The following is a 24898-nucleotide window of genomic DNA, read 5'->3' as shown; positions in this document are numbered from 1 at the left end:
TTATTAATCTCTAGCATATTTTCCTTTACTTCATTGAGCATAGTTATAACAGTTGCTTTAATGTCCTTTTCTAATAATCTGAACATCTGAGTCATTTCTGGACTGGGATCTGTTCAATTTTCTTTTTCTTTTTATTAGTCTCTAGCATATTTTCCTTTACTTGATTGAGCATGGTTATAAGAGTTGCTTTAATGTCCTTTTCTAATAATCTCAACACCTGAGTCATTTCTGGACTGGAATCTGTTTATTATGTTTACCTCTGAGAATGAGTCAATTTTCCCAAGTCTTTTCATGCCAAGTATTTTTGGACTATATCCTGGACATTGTGAATGTTTTGTCATGTAGAGTCTAGGTTCTGTCATATCCTTTCTGAAGAATGTTGTTGTTTTCCATTTAGCAGGCATTTCACCAGTCAAACTCACTGTAAGACTTGTCTTACTCTGTGGTTGGTGGTTCAGTTCAGCTCTTTAAGCCTTTGCTGTACTACTTTGAGTTTGTCCTGCATATATGTGAATCAAAGGTCAGTCGGAGACGTGGGGTTTAGATAGAATTTGGGGATTATCTTCTCTGGGTCTCTTCCATCTGGAATTTTTCTCTCACTTCTCAGTGATGTTTGTTGTCTGGGCTCCTTTCCCTGATTCTTCTGGCTAGAATGATGAAGGGCTTCCTATCAATGTTTTTGACACTTGCACTATGCCATTTCTGCAGTTATGGACTGTGTTTGAAGAAAAACCACAATAAACCTGGAAACTTCTCTCCAGGCCAGTTTACACAAATGTTGACTTTCCTCTACAATCTTCCTGCTGTTGTTTACTCTGAAGAATTCTTAGGTCAATAAAAAAAATTTTCTCCAGACTTTATATGTTGCTCTGAGGAATTGATCTGTAAAGATGCATCTGTGAATTAGCCAGGCGTGGTGGCGGGTCCCTGTAGTCCCAGCTACTCAGGAGGCTGAGGCAGGAGAGTGGCGTGAACCCAGGAGATGGAGCTTGCGGTGAGCGAAGATTGCGCCACTGCACTCCAGCGTGGGCAACAGAGTGATACTCTGCCTCAACACTGCACTCCAGCCTGGGCAAAAGAGTGATACTCCGTCTCAAAAAAAAAAAAAAAGATGCATCTATGGCTCTCCAACAAATTGCTTTTGAAACTGACAGCAGGCAATATTTTAACATGTCAAAAGTACAATGACCATTAAATACACACACCCATCATTTTATTTTTATTTATTCTTTAAAAAATTTATTTTTATTTAAGACAGAGTCTTTGTCACCCAGGCTGGAGTGCAGTGGCACAATGATGGCTCACTGCAGCCTTGACCTCCTGGGCTCAAGCAGTCCTTCTACCTCAGCCTCCTGTCTAGCTGGAACCAGAGGCATGTGCCTGGTTAATTTTTTACTTTTTGTAGAGACAGGGTCTCCCTATGTTGCCTTCGTTGGTCCTGAACTCCTGGGGTCAAGCGATTCTCCGTTCTTGGCCTCCCAAAGCGCTGGGATTACAAGATGAGCCATGCACCTGGCCACATTTTATTTTTAAATTTTGGCTTTTTAAGCAATTAAAGGGAGTCCAAGAAGTGAAGACAGAAAGTGGAGAGAAGAAAAACGCAGGGGAGTATTTTGTTGTTTCATTAGCTGTTATGTATTTATATATGTATGTATTTTTGAATGTAAGTATATTCACAAGGGATATAGGCAAATTCTAAGTGACTGTTATAAAGGGCTGAGCTTTTAGAGTTATTGAAATTTCTGTGAGCTTTTGAATAGCTCAGAGAGAAGCCTCTTCTGAGCCTGAAAAATAGCTTTTTCTCTATTTTCTATATCCTTTTAAATGAGCACATGTAAGTGGTTTTTACTATTATTGGTATTAACAGGATTAAAGGCAGCAAAACAAGTATAGAAAGTGCAGAAAAATAGAAAAAAAATCACTGTTTTCCTATTCTCTTAGCAAAATTATTAATATGTTTATATATTTCTTTTGAGGCATTTTTTTTGTAAATGACAATGTGGACACAAACAGATCTCATTTCTCCCACTGATATTTCAGAAGCAAATATTGTTTTCCGAATATTTTTGTTTTCCTTGCAAGGCTGAAGATTTTACTAAATGAGATAGATTGTCCTTGGGTTAAGAAGTTTCTTTTGGAACTTTAGTACTGTGCATTGGAAATTGACATTGGCCTGAAGTTTAGGAGGTATGTCAGTTGAGATGATACTTGATTATGGACCTAGGAAAACCCAAATCTTGTTCTTAAAAGGTTATCCTTCTCAGTGTGGTCCCCTGACTGCATATAGGAAGAGGTGAAGGTCAGGTAATCCATATTACTTTCTGGGCCCATTCCTAATGTAATACTCTGATGAGCTAGGCCTAACATATGCAGACTGCTTTCCCTTTTTGAGGTGGGTTTGTGTAGCTTGGAACCAAGTCATGTGGTAATCTGCTCCATTTATTTCGACTTTAGTTACAGTCTAGAGCAAAGTTTTGGATTTTCCGTTCCAACAGGAGAAAGAGATACAATTGCAAGAGCCAAAGAGTAATGGTCTAGAGAATTCAAGTGTGCAGCCCTGCCTAAGTCTTTAGCCATTTTTGGCTGGAGAACTTTCTTCTGATGGCTGACCTGGTCTTGTGAGAGAGAAGAAAAGGCTGGCTCTTGACCCTTCTGACTGCTTCACTGCTCAGGCCTTGAACCTCCTGGCAAAGAGAAAGGAAAAGGCATAGACAGATTTTAAGAGCATTCTGTCTCGTTTTAAAGTGTAGGGTAAACATAATCAACCTGGTTTGTGAGCTGCCTATTTGACACATCATGTAGATGAACACTTTTTCCTTTAGAGACAACTACATTATTTTTCCCTTGGTATCTCCAAACTAGAACTAGTCTCTCTTAGTAAATTGCTCCTGTGAAAAAGAGAACATGCTATTTTCTCATGAGAATGAATGTTTAAAAGTCATTTTATGTATTTTGTGTTGTAGGAGTGGGTGGGGGAATTAAGGCACTTAGCTTTGATGGACTGGCCCATGAAGCACTGGTATACCACTCATCTTGAACGCACAATAGAAGTTCCTGTTGAATTTAGAAGTTCTATTTCCTGTTGGTTTAATTTTAGATAGAAAGAGCAACTTTCCTGTTAAGAACTCATGGGAGTGTACTGAGAAGTGTTAAACAATGAACACTTGTTATACTTCAATAGCAAACCAAAGGCCTAGGAGAAGTGGGAAAGCAGGAACTAAGAAATAAAAGGGAAGTGCAAGTGGGAGAGTCAAGTCAGATTCTCATCAGGTACTAATGTACTTCTGGTTTGTGCTCTGTTCCAGTTACTACCTTTCAACCTTTTGCAGGAAGAAACGCAGATAGTGTTGATATGAACATATTGCCACCTGTGCAAACAATAAGAGCCAAAATACTATGCGGGGCGGGGGGATTATACAGCATTTTTTAAAGTAGGGAAACTTTCTTAAGGGCTTTAGAAATAATTTCTAATGTTCATATCCTATGGCCTGGAAAACTGGCAACAGATTATTTTTACTTTTTAATATGAACCCTTGGTATGGATAGAATTGAATTGTCCAAGGTCTAGTCAGTCATGGAGCTAGGTAAGGAAAGAAAGCCTATTGATTCCCAGATATGATGAGCTCTTCGTGTAGCAGGGTCTTCAGTTAAAAGCAATAAGACTATATTTGGGGGATAAACAGGAGATTTTCTTCATACTATCAAACATCATGATAAATGAATAATTACAATTATAAAGATAATTATTTCATGAATTGATATGAGTCCAACTAAGAAATGTAGATAAGTGATAAAAATGCAAAGTAAAATAAAAATATATTTTCCACATTTAAGTTTTAAGTCTATATGGATTTATTTGGGTACATGTCATGAAATACACCAAAAAATTGCACCAAATAGTTGTCCAGTTGTCTCAGCACAATTTATTGAAAAATTCTTTTATCATCAATTTAATGCTGCCTTTATAATATAACTAATATTATATTTAATCCTTTTTCTCACTTTCTCAGTGTAGCTATTGATTTTAGCAGCAGTTTTTCAGTTCTAATTCTTTTATCTGTAAACCTTTTATTTATCTGGTTGCTCTTCATTGAGGGACAACTGCTCCCTTGTCATTTATGTTTTCCATTTTTTTTTTGGCTAATCCAGCCTGTTTATTATTTCAAATGAATTCAGAATTACCTTTCAAAGTTCAAAATATCATTTTCAGAGTTTTGCACTGGCATGAAACCAAACCAGTATTTTGGGAAGACCTGATATAATTAAAATATTTGGTCTTTCCATCAAGGAACATTAACTTCTTATTTAGTTGAATCTTTCTTTAATGTCCTTCAGTAAAATTTTAAAAAATTAATCACCTAGTTTCAGTACATTTTTCTGTTAGGTTTATGCCTAGATACTTACTTTAAAAAATATTACAAATGAAATTTTACCATTATAGTAAAAAAATTGTTTTAAATAGGGACAGGGTCTCTGTTGCCCAGGCTAGAGTCCATTATGTTTTTGATAGGACCATTTTGGTACAAAGAAATTATTGGGGGATATATATATATATATATATATAAAATTCAAATCCCTTGCAGAATCCTATTAGAGTTCTAGTGTCTGTGTTTTCAGTAGATAATCATATCTGGAAATAATGATGACATTCCAGAGGTGTTTCTGCCTTACTGTTTTATTTATTTTCAAAGAAACTTGACCTTGGGTATTCTCTAAAGACTTCTAGTTCATTGTATTTTGTTTTACTTTCATTGTTTTACCCTGATTTCTTGAAATGCTCCTCTTGGTGTGTTCTGTGGAACACTGTCCTCTTCGTTTTTCTAACTCTCTGATTACTCTTGCCCCTCCCGCCTCACACAGGTAAGTGTGCCACAGAACCTGCCATTGGTTCCCTATTTATATTTACTGCTAGCCTGGCTTTGTGTAATGATCTTTCAAGATCTCAAAATCTACTTATGATCATAGCTAGCTGGCCCTGCTGAATAATAGAAGTTTTTAAAATTGTAGTTAAAATCCACATAACAAAATTTGTCCTCTTTACCATTTTAAAGTGTACAGTTCAGTGAATAACAGAAGTTTTATTATGACTAAGACTTCATTAGGCTGACTCAAAGTCCCTATTTTTTGAAGGAGCTTTCATTGCTCCCATTCATTCCTAATCATTGGCCAGGTCCTGTCAGTTTTACCTTGCTTTGTCTCTGTTTTTACTCTGCTTCATTATCAAGGTCAGACTCAGGCTCCAGCTACCAGATTCTTACTTGTCCTGCCAGCCTTTATTCTTTCTTCTAGTCAATATATCAAGTTACTTTTCTGCTAAAAATTTTGAGTGGTTTCCAGTAGCTCACAGAAAAAGTACAGAGAGTGGCACTGAAGGCCTCATAATCTAGCTGCAGCCTGCTCTGAGGCTTCCCCCATTCCCTTCCTACACGCTGCTGTGGCTCAGGTGACACTTGGAGGGAGTGAGCTGGGTAAGGAAGGGGACACCTGGGACCAGCTGGAGAGAGAAGGGGAAACAGCTGTCTAGCCACAAGAACTGGGATTTGGCCCTTGCACTGACAGACCCTTCATTTTTCTTTTTTTTTCAGAGAAACTGCAAATCTGAATTGGTTTATGAAAATCTTCCAATTTAAAATAGCTGGCTATGAATTAAGATTGTGGAAGTAAGCCAGACATGGTTGCTCACGCCTGTAATTCCAACACTTTGGAAGGCTGAGGTGGGAGGATGGCATGAGCCCAGGGAGTTAGAGACCAGCCTGGGCAACACAAGGAGACTGAATCTTTACAAAAAATTAAAGTATTAGCTGGATGTGGTGTACCACATTTGGTCGCAGCTACTCAGGAGGCTTAGGTGGCAGGATCGCTTGAGCCCAGGAGGCCGAGGCTGCACTAAGCCATGATCATGCCACTGCACTCCAGTCACTTGGGCAACAGAGCGAGATCTTGTCTCAAAAAAAAGAAAAAATTGTTGAAATACTCTGAACTATATGGGCTGAATGATCCAGGCCTCAGGCCACAGTTTGTGGCCTTTATTCTGTTGTAGCAGGGGTCCTGGGGATTTTCTAAGCTATGTTTAGTATGATGCTGCTTGCCTGGAAGTGGAACATTACTAATTAGAGTCTAAAGAAGTGTTAAAAGAAATCCAATAGGGGTTTGGGAAGCCTCCACCGAAAAAACTGACTGTTTTAGAGGTTTTTCATGGTTCTTGTGAAAGGGCCAATAGGTGGATATAAAATTACATGATAATTTTACCCGCTTGTGCCTCAGGGAGCACAGTGAGGTTCTCTTATGAGAAGCTTTGCTGAGCTGGAATTTTATTCCAGTTTTGTTTTATATTTATGTATATACGCACACAACATATATGATTGTTTTGGGGGCTTACTTTACAGGTCAAATTTGTCAAGATGTCTATGATCCCGAGACACTTTGGCCTGAAATACAAAGAGGAATCGTATATGTTTAAAGAGCTTGAGAAAGTTCGGCAGGAAACTAAAAAGGATTTTCTCCGATTCAAGCAGAAGTTGGCCTCCAAGCCGGCTGTAGGTGAAAGCCCAGTCCACAGCCTCCATGCCCCCGGCCCGGCCCGCCCCGCGCGCGTTTCCTGCGCCGCAGCCCGGACGTCGAGAAGATACCCTCCGGCTAAAGGCCCTGCGATGTCCGCGGCCGCCCTCCTGCAGGAGGTGCTCGGAGGCGCGCCGCGTCCCTCGGGCCTGGGTGAGGCGGCGGCTCCAGGCAAGACCCGGTCGTTTCGCCCCCGGGACTTTTACTTGCGGAGCTCCGCGTTCCTACGGCACCAGGCCCTGAAAAAGCCCCCAGTCATCGCCTCGGGGTTCGGCACGGCCAGACCCGTGGTCCTGCTGCCGCCGCCCGAGCCGCCCGTGAAGCGCAGAGCGCGCGGGGTCTTGGAGAGCTCGCGGCACGCGGCTCCCAGGCGGGTCTTCGACTTGGGAAGGGAGCGCGAGGAGAGCCAGGAGGTAGCTCCTCTCGCAGGGCCCTGCATGGCCAAAGAGAGGAAGGCCAGCTCCGTCTCTGCAGAGGACAGCTACACGGAGGCCAGCAGCGGGCGGAGGAAAGTGAGGATCCGCAGCAACTTCGTGAGCGAGAGCGGGGCCCGCGAGGCGCGGGAAGCGGCGGGGTTAGGAGCCCAGGGAGAACAGGAGAGCTGGCCACCGAGCGACGCGCGGGAGGCCGCCTGGCAGGTGCTGCTGCCCTCCCGCGTGATCCCCACGTCCATCGAAGAGATCATTGCCTCTCTGCCGTCCGAGGCCCAGCTGGCCTCCGACCAGACCATCAAAGAGCTCATACGGAGCGTCCTTGGCCAGAACTACGACATTACAATGGAAGTAGGTGAACCAAAACAAAAGTAACATTTTTCCCAAATGCAATTTGGGTTACATTACATATGTAAGAGTAGTTTATTATGGATAATATTTCAGTGCATAAGGTGTCATGTATTATAACACAAAAACACTGGGGTGTTATTCAACTTCTTTGCATTTTGTTTGAATTTTCCATTTGAATTTTTGAATTTTCTGTCTTATCCTCTTTTCAAAGTGAAGGAAACTGAGCCATGATCCCAGAAACTGGTTCAGAGAACATTAGCTGAAGACTTCAGTAATAATGTCACTAGGAACCTTCTCCTTCAAAGGTTTCGTGATTATTTAGTGTTAAAGGAACCGGCATTTTATGTGAAAAACTCTTTTTTCTGTTACAGTTTAGTATTATTAGTAGTAAATTACAGTAAAAGTGCATTTATATTCTAAGAAGATCAGCATGTTACTATTTATAAGAATTCTATATTTTCAGTGAAAGTCATTCCTTAAAACATTTTTAAAAACTTTATTTTCTATGTCTTCCCAATCATAGAGATTTGTAAGTGCTTCTTGTGTGCCAAACTCTATGGGACACACTTCACATGCATTTTTGTCCCCATGACAACCCTATCAGGTCAATAGATACTAATAAAAGTCCTGTCTGACGTGGAGGCCTTCTAGCTTTAGTGAAGTTAAAAAAGATTGGCACAGTGTTCTGGAGCTAATGCATGGCAGAGCTGGGATTCCACCCCAGGCAGTCTCATCCAAGACACTGAGCTGGAACCATGCCCAGGACAGCCCATTGATTCACTATGACTTGTCCCTGGCAGGAAGCTAAGCTAGATGGGGTCATATTTAAGTTTAAGATATTTTGTCCATTATACAGACTTTGCTGTGGCAGGGACATTGACAGCAAAAGCAGTAACAAGGGAACTTGAGCCCCAAACCCAAAGAAAGAAAGAAAGAAAGAAAAAATATGAGACACGGTCTTTTTTGAGAATGACAGAAGCAAGAAGATTCTATTACTGTTCTTGGCTGCAGCTACAAATATCTTATTAGTACACAGAATACTGCTACTGCATTATGTCTTTAAAATTGTTTCAGCCCCAGAATACACTCTTGGCTGTGATTTAAGGAATGTGACCATAAAGGGAAGCAAAAACAGGTATGAACAAGAGTCTCTGGTGTTGCCTTTGGCCTAATGTTTGTGGGCAGAGTATGACAAATGTTCTGAGTTGAGACTCACACCTCCCCATTGTTACTGAACAAGATTAGGGTGACTGCTCAGGCCATTTCAAAATGGGTATTTCTAGTTAGATTTTCTGTGAATCTAATAAGAAAACAAATCAGGGATGCCCAATGAAGAGCCTTAGCAAAGAGAAGAAAGGCCTCGGTGTCCCTACTTCTGACATAGGCTCCATGCTCTACGACATAGTTAAGGTACTTGACATGAAGAGAGGATGGTATTAGAAACTGGTCCAGAGGTCCCGTACAGTTGAGGAAAGTTATACCTCAGAGCAGGGTCCCATAAGAAAGATTGTATTTTGACAGGCTCAAATGGACTTAGGGATATATGAAGAGAGACTATTAAATGAATAATGAACATTGCAGTGTATTCAGCTCTTCTACCAGAAGTGTTAATTCCTCTTGTGTTTTCTTTTTTTTTTTTTGACGGAGTTTTGCTCTGTCGCTCAGGCTGGAGTGCAGTAGCGTGGTCTCCGCTCACTGCAACCTTCACCTCCCGGGTTCACGCCATTCTCGTGCCTCAGCCTCCCAAGTAGCTGGGACTACAGCCGCCCACCACTATGCCGGGCTAATTTTTTGTATTTTTAGTAGAGACAGGGTTTCACTATGTTAGCCAGGATGGTCTCGATCTCCTGACCTCGTGATCCGCCCGCCTCGGCCTCCCAAAGTGCTAGGATTACAGGCTTGAGCCACTGCGCCCGGCCCCTCTTGTGTATTCTTTTTATGGCATTTCTCCTACATATTGTTTTATGTAGGAGAGTGGCATGGATCATGGAGCATTAGAATCAAGTGTATCTTGGACAGTATCAGGTGTCTCAGTCCCATCCCTGCCTCTCATTATCTTGATTTTTTGAGTGCAGCCTGGATTTTGTTCTTGGCTTTTAAAATTTTGACACCCCCACCCCACAACAATTCCAGAAGATAGAGCTTGCATTTCTTAAAGTAAAAGTGGCTTCAGAAGTTTTATTAGGGTGAAAAATGTACAAAGGGGAATTTGTTGAAATGGCACTGGGTGGTAGGTGAGAGATAGCAATAAGAATGCAAGTATAGGCCGGGCGCGGTGGCTCACGCTTGTAATCCCAGCACTTTGGGAGGCTGAGGCGGGTGGATCACCTGAGGTCAGTAGTTCAAAACCAGCCTGGCCAACATGGTGAAACCCCATCTCTACTAAAAATACAAAAATTAGCCGGGCGTGGTGGCAGGCGCCTGTAATCACAGCTACTTGGGAGGCTGAGGCAGGAAAATCTCTTGAACCCGGGAGGCGGAGGTTGCAGTGAGCCGAGATCGCACCACTGCACTCCAGCCTGGGGGACAAGAGCGAGACTTCGTCTAAAAAAAAAAAAAAAAAAAAAAAGAATGTAAGTATGCAAGTATAAAAGTCGTGTCCAAATTACGATTTTAAAAATTCTTAAGAAGATTCGAATAAGGACTTTTGTTTTAAACGTTTGGGGCTTATGTAAATGATGTTCTTTCCAGGAAAAACAAGGAACATGATTCTTCCCTTTAGAAATCGTAACTTGCAGCCACATAGCAATCCCTAGAGGGAAGCTGAGAGGTAAGATGATCTCAGCAGGCTGGACTATCTTTGTCGAGAGCTTGGGAAAGGACATTCCACATGCAGCACTTGGAGGTCCATAGTTACGTGGGCCTGGAGTTGCAAAGAATACGGAGGGTTAAACTTAGCTGTCAAATGTCAGACATCTAAACCGGGATTTCTCAACATTGGCACTATTGACATTTTGGGCCACTTAATTTTTCATTGAAGGTGGCTGTCCTGTGAATTGTAGGATGTTTCAAGGCATCCGTGGCTTCTATACACTAGATACTAGTAGCACCTCCCAAGTCATAACAATAAAAAATGTCTCTAGATGTTGCCAGATGAGCCCTTGAGGCGGGGGCAAAATTATGCCACCCTCTTTTATCCGATTGAGAACCACTGACCTAAACAGTATGCATATACCATGGCAGGAGAAGTAGAAATGTTACGAATGTTTGTTTGTTTTGCTAAGACATTCAATAGTATCAGTCACAAAAATACATTCTAATTACATGTGGCTGGGGTTCACAGACCACTTTCCAGATGTTAATTGGAGGATGAAGTATCCAGGTGGTCCTTGCTTCTGTCATGCGTAGTTGTTTTTGATCATATAACTCAAAAGGAAAACGGCTTAACATGACCTAGATAAGAGAAAATTCATAGTCCAAGGTCTCCCATAAGCAAATAACATACAGTCTACAAAAATGTTATGTCATAAAACTTATGCTTATGTTTGCCTCGGGGAAGATGAAATAGATATCCTTTTTCTCTATTCTTCCTGCTAAGTAAAACTAACTATAAACCCTGAACATTATATATAAAACAAATACCAGAAGACCCCAAAACGTGAATAGCAGAAGACAGCTCATCTAGGGACTTTGGGACACAAGGAATGAACTGGTGGTGAATTCTCTGACTTTTCTTTTTGCCTAATTTCTCCCAGACTTGTAGCTAAAGAAGCTGGTAACATACATAGGAATGCTAGTGGTTACAGCTAGAAAAATCTGCAACAAAAGCCTGCTCTTTAGCCAAAGGATCAGGAAAGGGGCAGCCTAGCAAGACAAAAAATTTTTAGACAATAACTATGTTACTCCAGCTAAATACTGCGGAAAAACCTGTGGCCCCACTCCCACCCCACCACTCAAGGCTGAATGGGGAGCCTGTATTTCTGATATAATTTGGGTATTTGTTCACACTCAAATCTCATGTTGAATTTTAATCCTCAGTGCTGCAGGTGGGGCCTGGTGGGAGGTGTTTGGGTCATGGTGGGATCCCTCATGGCTTGGTGCTCTCTTTGCAATAGTGGGAGAGTTCTTGCAAGATCTGGCCATTTAAAAATGTGTGGCCCCTTCCCCCCACTCTCTCTTGCTCCTGCTTTCATCATGTGAAGTGCCTGCTCCCACTTTGCCTTCCTCTATGATTTTTAGCTTCCTGAGGCCTCCCCAGAAGGTGATGCCAGATCTGTGCATCCCGTACAGCCTGTAGAACCATGAGCCTATTAAACCTCTTTTCTTTATAAATTACCCAGTCTCTGGTATTTCTTTTTTTTTAAATTGTATTAAATCTTTTATTTTTATTATTATACTTTAAGTTCTGGGATACATGTGCAGGTTTGTTACATAGATATACAAGTGCCATGGTGGTTTGCTGCACCCATCAACCCATCATCTGCATTAGGTATTTCTTCTAATGCTATCCCTCCCCTAGCCCCCAACCCCGACAGGCCCCGGTGTGTGATATTCCCCTCCCTGTGTCCATGTGTTCTCATTGTTCAACTCCCACTTATGAGTGAGAACATGTGGTGTTTGCTTTTCTGTTCATGTGTTAGTTTGCTGAGAATGATGGTTTCCAGCTTCATCCATGTCCCTGCAAAGGACATGAACTCATCCTTTTTTATGGCTGCATAGTATTCCATGGTGTATATGTGCCACATTTTCTTTATCCAGTCTATCACTGATGGGCATTAGGGTTGGTTCCAAGTCTTTGCTATTGCGAATAGTGCTGCAATAAACATATGTGTGCATGTGTCTTTATAGTAGAAGGATTTTGGGTATATACCCAGTAATGGTATCGCTGGGTGACATGGTATTTCTGGTTCTAGATCCTTGAGGAATTGCCACACTGTCTTCCACGGTGGTTGAACTAATTTACACACCCACCAACAGTGTAAAAGCGTTCCTATTTCTCCACATCCTCTCCAGCATCTGTTGATTCCTGACTTGTTTTTGTTTTTGTTTTGAGATGGAGTTTCGCTCTTGTTGCCCAGGCTGGAGTGCAATGGCATGATCTCAGCTCACTGCAACCTCCACCTCCCAGGTTTAAGCAATTCTCTTGCCTCAGCCTCCTGAGTAGCTGGAATTGCAGGCATGTCCCACCACACCTGGCTAACTTTGTATTTTTATAGAGACGGAATTTTACCATGTTGGTTAGGCTAGTCTCGAACTCCTGACTGAACTCAGGTGATCCGCCCACCTTGGTCTCCCAAAGTGCTGGGATGAAAGGCATGAGCCACTGTGCCTGGCCTGTTTCCTGACTTTTTAATGATTGCCATTCTAACTGGCATGAGATGGTATCTCATTGTGGTTTTGATTTGTATTTCTCTAATGACCAGTGATGATGAGCTTTTTTTCATATGTTTGTTGGCCACATAAATGTCTTCTTTTGAGAAGTGTCTGTTCATATCCTTCACCCCCTTTTTGATGGGGTTGTTTTTTTTCCTGTAAATTTATTTAAGTTCCTTGTAGATTCTGGATATTAGCTCTTTGTGAGATGGATAGATAGCAAAAATTTTCTCCCATTCTGTAGGTTGCCTGTTCATTCTGATGATAGTTTGTTTTGCTGTGCAGAAGCTCTTTAGTTTAATTAGATCCCAGCTGTCAATTTTGGCTTTTGTTGCCATTGCTTTTGCTGTTTCAATCATGAAGTCTTTGCTCATGCGTATGTCCTGAATGGTATTGCCTAGATTTTCTTCTAGGGTTTTTATAGTTTTAGGTTTTATGTTTAAGTCTTTAATCCATCTTGAGTTAATTTTTGTATAAGGTGCAAGGAAGGGGTCCAGTTTCAGTTTTCTGCATATGGCTAGCCAGTTTTCCCAACACCATTTATTAAACAGTGAATCCTTTTCCCACTGCTTGTTTTTGTCAGGTTTGTCAAAGGTCAGATGGTTGTAGATGTGTGGTGTTATTTCTGAGGCCTCTGTTCTGTTCCATTGGTCTATATATCTTTTTGGTACTAGTACCACGCTGTTTTGGTTATGGTAGCTGTGTAGTATAGTTTGAAGTCAGGTAGCATGATGCCTCCAGCTTTATTCTTTTTGCTTAGGATTGTCTTGGCTATACGGGCTCTTTTTTGGTTCCATATGAAATTTAAAGTAGTTTTTTCTAGTTCTTTGAAGAAAGTCAGTGGTAGCTTGATGGGGATAGCATTGAATCTATAAATTACTTTGGGCAGTACGGCCATTTTCACGATATTGATTCTTCCTATCCATGAGCATGGAATATTTTTCCATTTGTTTGTGTCCTCTCTTATTTACTTGAGCAGTGGTTTGTAGTTCTCCTTGAAGAGGTACTTTACATCCCTTCTAAGTTGTATTCCTAGGTATTTTTTTTTCTTTGCAGCATTTGTGAATGGGAGTTCATTCATGATTTGGCTCTCTGTTTGTCTATTATTGGTGTATAGGAATGCTTGTGATTTTTGCACATTGATTTTGTATCCTGAGACTTTGCTGAAATTGCTTATCAACTTAAGGAGATTTTGGGCTGAGAGGATGGGGTTTTCTAAATATACAATCATGTCATTTGCAGACAGAGACAATTTGACTTCTTCACTTCCTATTTGAACACCCTTTATTTCTTTCTCTTTCCTGATTGCTCTGGCCAGAACTTCCAATACTATGTTGAATAGGAGGGGTGAGAGAGGGCATCCTTGTGTTTTGCTGGTTTTCAAAGGGAATGCTTCCAGCTTTTGCCCATTCCGTATGATATTGGCTGTGGGCTTGTCATAAATAGCTCTTATTATTTTGAGATACGTTCCATCAATACCTAGTTTATAGAGCATTTTTAGCATGAAGGACTGTTGAATTTTATTGAAGGCCTTTTCTGCATGTATTGAGATAATCATGTGGTTTTTGTTGTTGGTTCTGTTTATGTGATGAATTATGTTTATTGATTTGAGTATGTTGAACCAGCCTCGCATCCCAGGGATGAAGCCGACTCGATCGTAGTGGATAAACTTTTTGATGTGCTGCTGGACTCAGTTTGTTAATCTTTTCAAAAAACTATATCCTGGATTCATTGATTTTTTTGGAAGGGTTTTTCGTGTCTCTGCCTCCTTCGGTTCTGATCTCATCTTAGTTATTTCTTGTCTTCTGCTAGCTTTTAAATTTATTTGTCCTTGCTTCTCTAGTTCTTTTAACTGTCATGTTAGGGTATAGATTTTAGATCTTTCCTGCTTTCTCCTGTGGACATTTAGTGCTATAAATTTCCCTGTAAACACTGCTTTAGTTGTGTCCCAGAGATCCTAGTATGTTGTGTCTTTGTTCTCATTAGTTTCGAAGAACTTGTTTATTTCTGCCTTCATTTCGTTATTTACCCAGTAGTCATTCAGGAGCAGGTTATTGCGTTTCCATGTAATTGTGCAGTTTTGAGTGAGTTTCTTAATCCTGAGTTCTAATTTGTTTGCAGTGTTGTTTGAGAGACTGTTTGTTATGATTTCCATTCTTTTGCATATGCTGAGGAGTGTTTTACTTCCAATTATGTGGTCAATTTTAGAATAAGTGCGATGTGGTGCTGGGAAGAATGTATATAGGTTTGATTTGGGGTGGAGAGTTCTGTAGATGTCTATTGGGTTCGCTTGGTCCAGAGCTGAGTTCAAGTCCTGAATATCTTTGGTAATTTTTTATCTTGTTGATGTGTCTAATATTGACAGTGGGGTGTTAAATTCTCCCACTATTCTTGTGTGGGTGTTTAAGTCTTTTTGTAGGTCTCTGAGAACTTGCTTTATGAATCTGGGTGCTCTTGTATTGGGTGCATATATATTTAGAATAGTTAGCTCTTCTTGTTGCATTGATCCCTTTACTATTATGTAATGCCCTTCTTTGTCTTTTTTGATCTTTGTTGGTTTAAAGTCTGTTTTGTCAGAGACTAGGATTGCAACCCCTGTTTTTTTTTTCTTTTCTTTCATTTGCTTGGTATATATTCCTCCATCCCTTTATTTTGAGCCTATATGTGTCTTTGCTCATGAGATGGGTTTTCTGAATACAGCCTACTGTTGGGTCTTGACTTTTTATCCACTTTGTCAGTCTGTGTCTTTTAATTGGGGAATTTAGCCCATTTACATTTAAGGTTAATATTTTTATGTGTGAATTTGATCCTGTCATTGTGATGCTAGCTGGTTATTTTGCCCATTAGTTGATGCAGTTTCTTCATAGTGTTGATGGTCTTTACAATTTGGTATGTTTTTGCAGTGGCTGGTACTGGCTTTTCCTTTCCATACTTAGTGCTTCCTTTAGGAGCTCTAGTAAGGCAGGCCTGGTGGTGACAAAATCTCTCAGCATTTGCTTGTCTGTAAAGGATTTTATTTCTCCTTCACTTATGAAGCTTAGTTTGGCTGGATATGAAATTCTGGGTTGAAAATTCTTTTCTTTAAGAATGTTGAGTATTGGTCCCCACTCTCTTCTGGCTTGTAGGGTTTCTGCTGAGAGATCCACTGTTAGTCTGATGGGCTTCCCTTTGTGGGTAACCCAACCTTTCTGTCTGGCTGCCCTTAACATTTTTTCCTTCATTTCAACCTTGATAAACCTGATGATTATGTGTGTTGGTGTTGCTCTTCTCAAGGAATATCTTTGTGTTGTTCTCTGTATTTTATGAATTTGAATGTTGGCCTGTCTTGCTAGGTTGGGGAATTTCTCCTGGATAATATCGTGAAGAGTGTTTTCCAACTTGGTTCCATTCTCTCCGTCACTTTCAGGTACACCAATCAAACATAGGTTTGGTCTTTTCACATAGTCCCGTATTTCTTGGAGGCTTTGTTCATTCCTTTTCATTCTTTTTTCTCTAATCTTGTCTTCACGCTTTATTTCATTAAGTTGATCTTCAATCTCTGATATCCTTTCTTCCACTTGATCAATTTGGGTATTGATACTTGTTTATGCTTCATGAAGTTCTCGTGTTGTGTTTTTCAGCTTCATCAGGTCATTTATGTTCTTCTCTAAACTGGTTATTCTAGTTAGCAATTCCTCTAACCTTTTTTCAAGGTTCTTAGCTTCCTTACTTTGGGTTAGAACATGTTCCTTTAGCTTGGAGGAGTTTGTTATTACCCACTTTCTGAAGCCTACTTCTGCCAGTTGGTCAAACTCATTCTCCATCCAGTTTTGTTCCCTTGATGGCAAGGAGTTGTGATCCTTTGGAGGAGAAGAGGCATTCTGGTTTTTGGAATTTCAGCCTTTTTGCAGTGTTTTTTCCTCATCTTCTTGGATTTATCTACCTTTGGTCTTTGACATTGGTGACCTTTGCATGGGGTTTTTGTGTGGACATCCTTTTGGTTGATGTTGATGCTATTCTTTTCTGTTTGTTAATTTACCTTCAAACAGTGAAGCCTCCCTGCTTCAGGTCTGCTTGAGTTTGCTGGAGATCCGCTGTAGACCCAGTTTGCCTGGGTATCACCAGTGGAGGCTGCAGAACGGCAAAGATTGCTGCCTGTTCCTTCCTCTGGCAGCTTTGTCTCAGAGGTGCACCTGCCAAATGCCAGCTGGAGCTCTGCTGTATGAAGTGTCTGTTTACCCCTGCTGGGAGGTATTGCTCTGTCAGGAGGCACGGGGGTCAGGGACCCACTTGAGGAGGCTGTCTGTCCCTTAGCAGAGCTCTTGTGCTGTACTGGGAGATCTGCTGCTCTCTTCAGAGCCAGCAGGAAGGAAGGTTTAAGTCTGCTCAAGCTGCACCCACAGCCGCCCCTTCCACCAGGTGCTCTGTCCCAGAGAGATGGGAGTTTTATCTATAAGCCATGACTGGGGCTGCTGCCTTTTCTTCAGAGATGCCCTGCCCAGAGAGGAGGAATCTAGAGAGGCAGTCTGGCTACAGCCAAGCTGTGGTGGGCTCTGCCCAGTTCGAACTTCCAGGCAGCTTTGTTTACACAGTGAAGGGAAAAACTCCTACTCAATCAGTGCCTCAGTAAGGGCGGACAACGCCCCCTCCTCACCCCCACCAACCTTGAGTGTCCCAGGTTGACTTCAGACTGCTGTGCTGGCAGCGAGAATTTTAAGCCAGTGGATCTTAGCTCGCTGGGCTCCGTGGGGGTGAGATCCACTGAGCGAGACCACTTGGCTCCCTGGCTTCAGCCCCCTTTCTAGGGGAGTGAACTGTTCTGTCTTGCTGGTGTTCCAGGTGCCACTGGGGTATGAAATAAAAACTCCTGAAGCTAGCTTGATGTCTGCCCAAATGGCCACCCAGTTTTGTGCGTGAAACCCAGGGCCCTGGTGGTGAAGGCACCCGAGGGAATCTCCTGGTCTGCACATTGTGAAGACCATGGGAAAAACGTAGTATCTGGGCTGTAGTGCAATGTTCTTCATGGCACAGTCCCTCATGGCTTCCCTTGACTAGGGGAGGGAGTTTTCCAACCCCTTGCACTTCCCAGGTGAGGTGATGCCCCACCCAGCTTCAGCTGACCCTTTGTGGGCTGCACCCACTGTCTAACCAGTCCCATTGAGATGAGCTGTGTACCTCAGTTGGAAATGCAGAAATCACCTGCCTACTGCATTGATCTCGCTGGGAGCTGCAGACCGGAGCTGTTCCTATTCAGCCATCTTGCCAGCAGGTATTTCTTTATAGCAACACAAGAACAGCCTAATACAATTTCCAGTATCAATGGGCTGTAACAAGTTCCCCCTACCCCTTCCCAGTGGGATGGAGACAGTGGAGTGTCTAAACTTTCAACATCGTCCAGAAGTAAAGAGGCCACCTGCTCCCTCTTCCCTCTGGTGTCAATGGAGGCCATGTGGAGAACAGTAATGAGACACTCCTATTCTTTCCAACTAGGATGGGATCAGCAGAGGCCTAGTGGGGAGCCAAAACTCCTAGTCCCACCATGCAGTAACAAGGAGGCCCCCATCCCTGGTGCCAGTAGAGGCTGAGTGGGAACCTAGACTTCTACCTCTATTTGGTAGTAACAGGGGAAGTGCCTCCCTGCACTGCCTCTTTTAGAGCAGTGTCAGAGAAAGCCAGCTAAAACAGAAAGTCAAAGTAATATCGAGACTCTCGTAATATCCAAAATGTCCAGGTTTTAATAGAAAATCACTCATTATGCCAAGATCCAGAAACATCTCAATTTGAAAGAAAAAAAAGACAATTAATAGATGCCAAAGTCAAGATGACAGAGATGTTGGAATTATCTAACAAAGATTTTAAAGCAGTTCCTCCACCAAAATACCTCAGTGAGCAATTATGAATGTACTTGAAACAAACAGAAAAGTAGAAATTCTTAGCAGAAAAGTAGAAAGTCTCAGTAAAGAACAAAAAAATCAAAGAAGAACCAAAGGAAATTTTTAGTACTGGAAAATATAATAACTGAAATAAAAACTCAGCAAATGGGTTCATTAGCTGATTGGAGAAGACAGAGAAAAGAATCAGTGAACTTGGAGAACAATACAGTATACTTGAGCTGAAAACAGAGACAGTAGACTGAGGGAAAAAAAATGACAGAGCCTTACGGACCTGTGGGACTGAAACAGAAGACATAACTTGGTGTCATCATAGTCCTGGAAGAAGGGGAAAAGAGGGCAGGACTGAAAAAGTACAAAAAGAAATAATGGCTAGAAACTTCCCAAATGTGGCAAGAGACATAAACCTACATATATTCAAGAAGATGCTGAGTGAACTCCAAACCAAAGAAATCCACACTAAAACCCATAATAGTAACACTTCTGAAAACTAAAGTCAAAGAAACAAAAATTTAAAGCAGTGAGGGAGAAGCAATATGTTGACCAATATGATAAAATAATTTGACAGTAGATTTCTCATTGAAAACTATTATAGTCAGAAGGACTTGACACAGCATTTTAAAATGCTGAAAGAAAAGAACTACCAGAATTCTATTTCCAGTGAAATAATTTCCTAAGAATGAAGGGTAAATCAACACATTCTCAGATGAAGTAAAGTAGGATTTTTTTTTTTCCAGCAGTTCTACCCTAGAAGGATGACTAAAGGAAGTTCTCTAAACAGAAAAGATTAGAAAAAAGAATTCTTGGAGCACTAGGAAGAAAGAACATAATAAACAAAACTATGGCTACATACAATAGATTTTCCTTCTCCTCTTGTGTTTTCTAGATTGTGTTTGATGATTGATGCTAGAATTATAACACTGTCTGATGTGGCTCTAAATGTAGGTAGAGGAAATATTTAAGACAATTACAGATAGAGGAGTTAAAGTGGATATAAAGGGAGGTAAGATTTTCATGTTTCACTCTAATTGGAACAATTTCCATTCTAGGAGAGCGTGCTAATGGTACTGGTATCACGTACTATCTAGAGAAATGACTAAAAAAGGTATACAAAGCGATTCACTCAAAAAACAGTATAGACACATCAAAATAGAATTCTAAAAAATATTGTTACCCATAGGAAGGCAGGTAAAAACAGAAAGAACAAAAAGAAAACAAAAAATAAAGTGGCAGACTTAAATCCTAAGATATCAGTAGCTGTAAGTGGTCTAAATGTACCAACTGAAAGGCAGAGATTGGCACGTGGTTTAAAAATATGACTCAATGATGTATTGTCTACGAGAAATGTTTTTCCAATATGATGATATTGGTAGGTTGAAAGTAAAGTATGAAAAATATATATTATGCATATATTAGTTGGGAGGAACCAGGAGTGGCTATATCAATACCAGATAAGGTAGACTTCAGAGCGAAGAAAATTACCAGAGATGGCTGGGTGCGATGGCTCATGTCTGTAATCCCAGCACTTTGGGAGGCTGAGGCGGGTAGATCATCTGAAGTCAGGAGTTTGAGACCAACCTGATCAACATGGTGAAACCCTGTCTCTACCAAAAATACAAAAATTAGACAGGTGTGGTGGTGCATGCCTGTAATCCCAGCTACTCGGGAGACTGAGGTAAGAGAATTGCCTTAACCCAGGAGGTGAAGGTTGCAGTGAGCCAAGATTGCGCCATTGCACTCCAGCCCCTGGCAACAAGAGCAAAATTCCATTTCCAAAAAAAAAAAAGGAAAAAAAAAAGAAAACTACCAGAGACAAACAGGGCTTTATAATATTGTAAAAGGATCAACACACCAGGAAGACAAATCACAGTTTTAGGCATGTATTTACCAAATAACATAGCTACAAAATATGTGAAGTAAAAACTGGAAGGAGAGATAGACAAATTGAAAATTATAGTTAAAAACGCGTAACACCCTTCTTTCAGCAATTGGTAGAAAAACTAGACAGAAGATCTCTAAGGATATAGAAGAACTCAAGGACTCTATCAGCCACTAGGCTGTAACCTACATTTTTAGAATACTTTACCCAACAACAGGAGAATACACATTTTTGTCAACTGCCCGTGGATCATATACTAAGATGGACCATATCTTGGGCCATAAAATGAACCTTAATACATCTAAAAGAATTGAAACTATATAGACTGTATTCTCTGACCCTATGGAATCAAACTAGAAATTGATAACAAAATGATGATAGGAAAATCCTCAAACACTTGGAAACTAAACAATACAATTCTGAATAATCCATGGGTCAAAGAGGAAGTCTCAGGGAAATAAAAAAAATTGAGCTGCTTTAAAAAAAAAAACATGTCAAAATTTGTATACCACAGCCATAGTAATGATGAGGGGAAAATTAATAGCACTAAATGTATACATTAGGAAAGAGAAAAAGGATCAGATCAATTATCTAACTTTCCACCTAATGTTATAATGGCTCGTTTACTGAAATAAGTAACATGGTATCCACTTGGAAGAAAATTACATTTAAAGCCATTTGATCCAAGCAAATTTTATTATAGTTATAGAAAAACAGATTTCTAAAATTCAATGAAAAGGCAGAGGAAGTAGAATGGTTGAAATAATTTTGAAAACGAAGAAAAAAGTGGGAGGTATCAGTGTACTTTATTGCAAGCTTTATTATTTAGGTATAGTAATCAAGACTGGTGATATTGGGGTGGAGGGGAGAGAGAGTGGAATAGAGAACACAGAAGTGGAGCCACACAGATATGCCCAGTTGATTTGACAAAGTGCAGAAGCAGTTAACTTCATTTCAACAAATGGTTCTGGAACTAGTAGACATCCACAGGCAAAACAACAACAACAAACAAAACAAGCAAACCAAACCAGAAAAAAAAAAGAACAAAAAACAAAAACCAAAAAACAAAACCACAAGAAAAAAAACCCACCTCAATCTGTCTCATGGACTTAAATGTAAAACAATAAAACTTTCAGACAAAAACATAGAAGAAAATCTTCTAAATCTCAGGCTAAGAGTCCTTAGACTTGACACCAAATGTCTGATCCAAAGGACAAATTGAGACATTGGACTTTACCCAAATTAAATTTTCTTGTTCTACAAAAGACCCTGTTAAGACGATGAAATGACAAGCTGTGGACTGGGAGGAAATATTTGCAAACCACACATTCAGTAAAGGACTGGTATCTTGAATTTATAAAGAACTCTCAAAACTCTACAGTAAAAAATCCAATTAGAAAATGGACACCATTGTGGTGGGTCATGCCTGTAGTCCCAGCCACTCACATGGCTGAGGCAGGAGGATCTCTCGAACCAAAGAGTTTCAGGTTACAGTGAGCTATGATCGTGCCACTGCACTCCTACCTGGGCGACAGAGTGAGACCGGGTCCTGAGGAAAAAAAAGAAAAAAATAGGCAAAAGACATGAACAGATATTTTACAAAAGAGGATATACAAATGCCAAGTAAGCACATGGAAAAATGTTTAAAATCATTCATCATTAGGAAAATGCAAATTAAAACCACAGTGACATGTCACTGCACAACTACCAGAATGTCTAAAATAATAATAAAAAAAAGTGACAACACCAGATGCCAGCAAGGAGGCAGAGATGCTGGATTACTCATACGTTGTTGGTAGGAATATAAGATGACATAGCCACTCTGGAAAACAGTTTGGCAGTTTCTTAAAAAAGTAAGCATGCTACTACTATGTGATCTAACAATTGCACTCCTGAGCATTTATTGCCCAGAATAGAAAATTTATGCTCACACGAAAATCTGAGACAAATGTTCCTAGTGGCTTTTTTCCTAATAACCCCTAACTGTCAACAACCCAGATGTCCTTCAAGGGGTAAATAGATATATAACTTAGGAAGAAAAGGAAATGAAGTATTGATACCTGCAACAACTTGGATGAATCTGCAGATAATTATGCTGAGGCAATAAAAGCCAATCTCCAAAAGTTAGATACTTTATGATTACATTTATATAATGTTCTTTCTTTTTTATTTTTATTTTTTTGAGATGGATTCTTGCTCTGCCGCCCAGGCTGGAATGCAGTGGTGTGGTTTTGGCTCATTGCAACCTCTGCCTCCTGGGTTCACGAGGTTTTCCTGCCTCAGCCTCCCAAGTATCTGGGACTACAGGCACCCACCACCATGCCCGGCTAATTTTTATATTTTTAGTAGAGACGGGATTTCGCCATGTTGGCTAGGCTGGTCTTGAACTCCTGACCTCAGGTGATCTACCCGCCTTGGCCTCCCAAAGTGCTGGGATTACAGGCGTGAACACTGCCCCCGGCTTATATAATATTCTTGAAATGACAAAATTACAGGAATGGAGAACAAGTTTGTGGTTGCTGGGAGTTAAGGGTGGGGCGGGGGGGGGGGCTGGGAGGGAAGTGTTTGTGGCTTTAAAAGGGCATTTTGTATCTTGACTGTATCACTGTTGATATCCTGGTTGTGATATTGTATTATCACACCCATTGTTTTGCACAATGGTACCGTTGGCAAAAGCTGGTAAAGAGATATCTCTGTATTTTTCTTACAGCTGAATATGAATCTACAGTCATCTCAAAATAAAAACTTTAATTAAAGATGTTAGCAGATTCTTTATAAAAGTGTGTTCCTGTTTTTATAAGTTATAAGAAGGTACATATGAAAATAATATATTCTCTTTAAAACCCCAACTCCCCAGACTAACCAATACTTATTGTTGTTTATCCTTCTACACTTCTCAATTCTTAGTACAAATGTGTGCGTACATACATACGTACAAATACGTTTTTCTTTGTAAAAATAAGAACATACTATACATATTATTCTGCAACTAACTTTTTGGTACATATCAAAGAACATACATTGCTATGTATAACTTACGATGTATTCTTTTAAGGAGTTGCATATTGCAGAATTCATAGTATTTAAATGTTTTCTTGGCCCTTTGCTTTTCAAATTTCATCTTTTCCTGTCTTAGGAACATACTTTTGCTCATTGAAGGTATAAATCAAATAACCTACCAGGATCTGGGCAGAGAAAAGCAATCTGTGTTGTTTGAATGACACCAGTACAATTGGAAGGGACTCATTTGGGCAAATCTTTTCTACTCAAAACTACAGACACTTTTATTACACTTTTCTCTTAACATTCCCTTCATGCAGTTTTTTGTCATCCTCACAGATGTAACAGCTTATGCTAGTACAAATGATATAATAATTAAGAAGTTTCCTTCTATTGCCAAATTAATTACAGTTTTTTTCTGTGTAAATGTGAAAGTTCTCACATAACATTTGGATGCTTTCAGTAAATACAAATGCTATGTATTTAATTTTTATTCATTTTTAAAAAATGGAAAGTGACTGGGTGCAGTGGTTCATGCCTGTAATCCCAGCACTTTGGGAGGCCGAGGAGGGAGGATCACTGGAGCTCAGGAATTCAAGACCAGCCTGGGCAACATGGCTAAATTTGTCTCTACAAGAAAAAAAAAAAAAATTAGCCAGCTGTGGTGGTGTGCACCTGTAATCCAAGCTACTTGGGAGGTTGAGGCGGGAGAATTGCTTAAACCCAGGAGGCGGAGGTTGCAGTGAGCCAGTCTTGTGCCACTACACTCCAACCTGGGTGACAGAGTGAGACCCTGTCTCAAAAAAAAAAAAAAGAAAGAAAAATAAGATATATATATCTATATATCTATATATCTTCATTTTCTTTTATATAATATATACTAGGTCACATACATGTATATGTATATATTAGGTCTTAAGGAAAATACCTATTTCTTTAGCTGGTTTTATTGTAACAAGGATTTCGAATCAAGCTAGAAGTTGTTTCTTCAAAATAAACTTATTCTTTGTTGGATACAGGTGCAGCTTATTTTCCATGAGAGTGTTTTTTTCAAGATTAGAATATAGAGTTACTTGAAAAATGAAATGCTAATTTATTATAGAATGCATGTATATTGTTTTCCATTTCTTAGTACAGATGCTACCCAACAATGATTTTTTTTTGCTTGTTTGCATAATTAAGTCCCTTAATTTAGACTCTAAAGGACAATGGCCAGGTGCATTTGAATTTTGGAAGTGATCAATTTCTATGCATACCAGAGTTTAAGATCTGCAGATGAGATAAAGTGAATAATTTTTAAATGTTGTTAAAAATAATTGCTTTTTCTGGCTATTTCAGGTACAATTACTTGGATATTTAGGGTAAAACCATCTCCTTCTAGTCCTCCATGGATTTTTTTAAAAATACATAACTCAATTTCACCTTTGATTTTGTAATGTAGAGGTTTTTTTTGTTTGTTTTGTTTTTTGAGACAGAGTTTTGCTTTTGTTGCCCAG

General features: G+C 40.1%; 1 protein-coding gene across 2 annotated transcripts in view; it reads left to right on the top strand.

The window, feature by feature from the left end:
* The window catches only part of TTC6 (tetratricopeptide repeat domain 6), a 234749-nt gene that overhangs the window by 4404 nt on the left and 205447 nt on the right, over window positions 1-24898 (top strand). For both annotated transcript variants that reach the window (XM_055360775.2, XM_055360774.2), the window contains exon 2: window positions 6387-7340. In XM_055360775.2, coding sequence (XP_055216750.2) covers window positions 6402-7340 — 939 coding nt within the window. In that variant the 5' untranslated portion in view covers window positions 6387-6401. The remainder of the gene's footprint in view (window positions 1-6386; window positions 7341-24898) is intronic.

This window comes from Gorilla gorilla, chromosome 15 (genome assembly GCF_029281585.2).
Source record: "Gorilla gorilla gorilla isolate KB3781 chromosome 15, NHGRI_mGorGor1-v2.1_pri, whole genome shotgun sequence".
NCBI lineage: Eukaryota > Metazoa > Chordata > Mammalia > Primates > Hominidae > Gorilla > Gorilla gorilla.
This window is presented reverse-complemented; position numbering and strand designations above follow the sequence as displayed.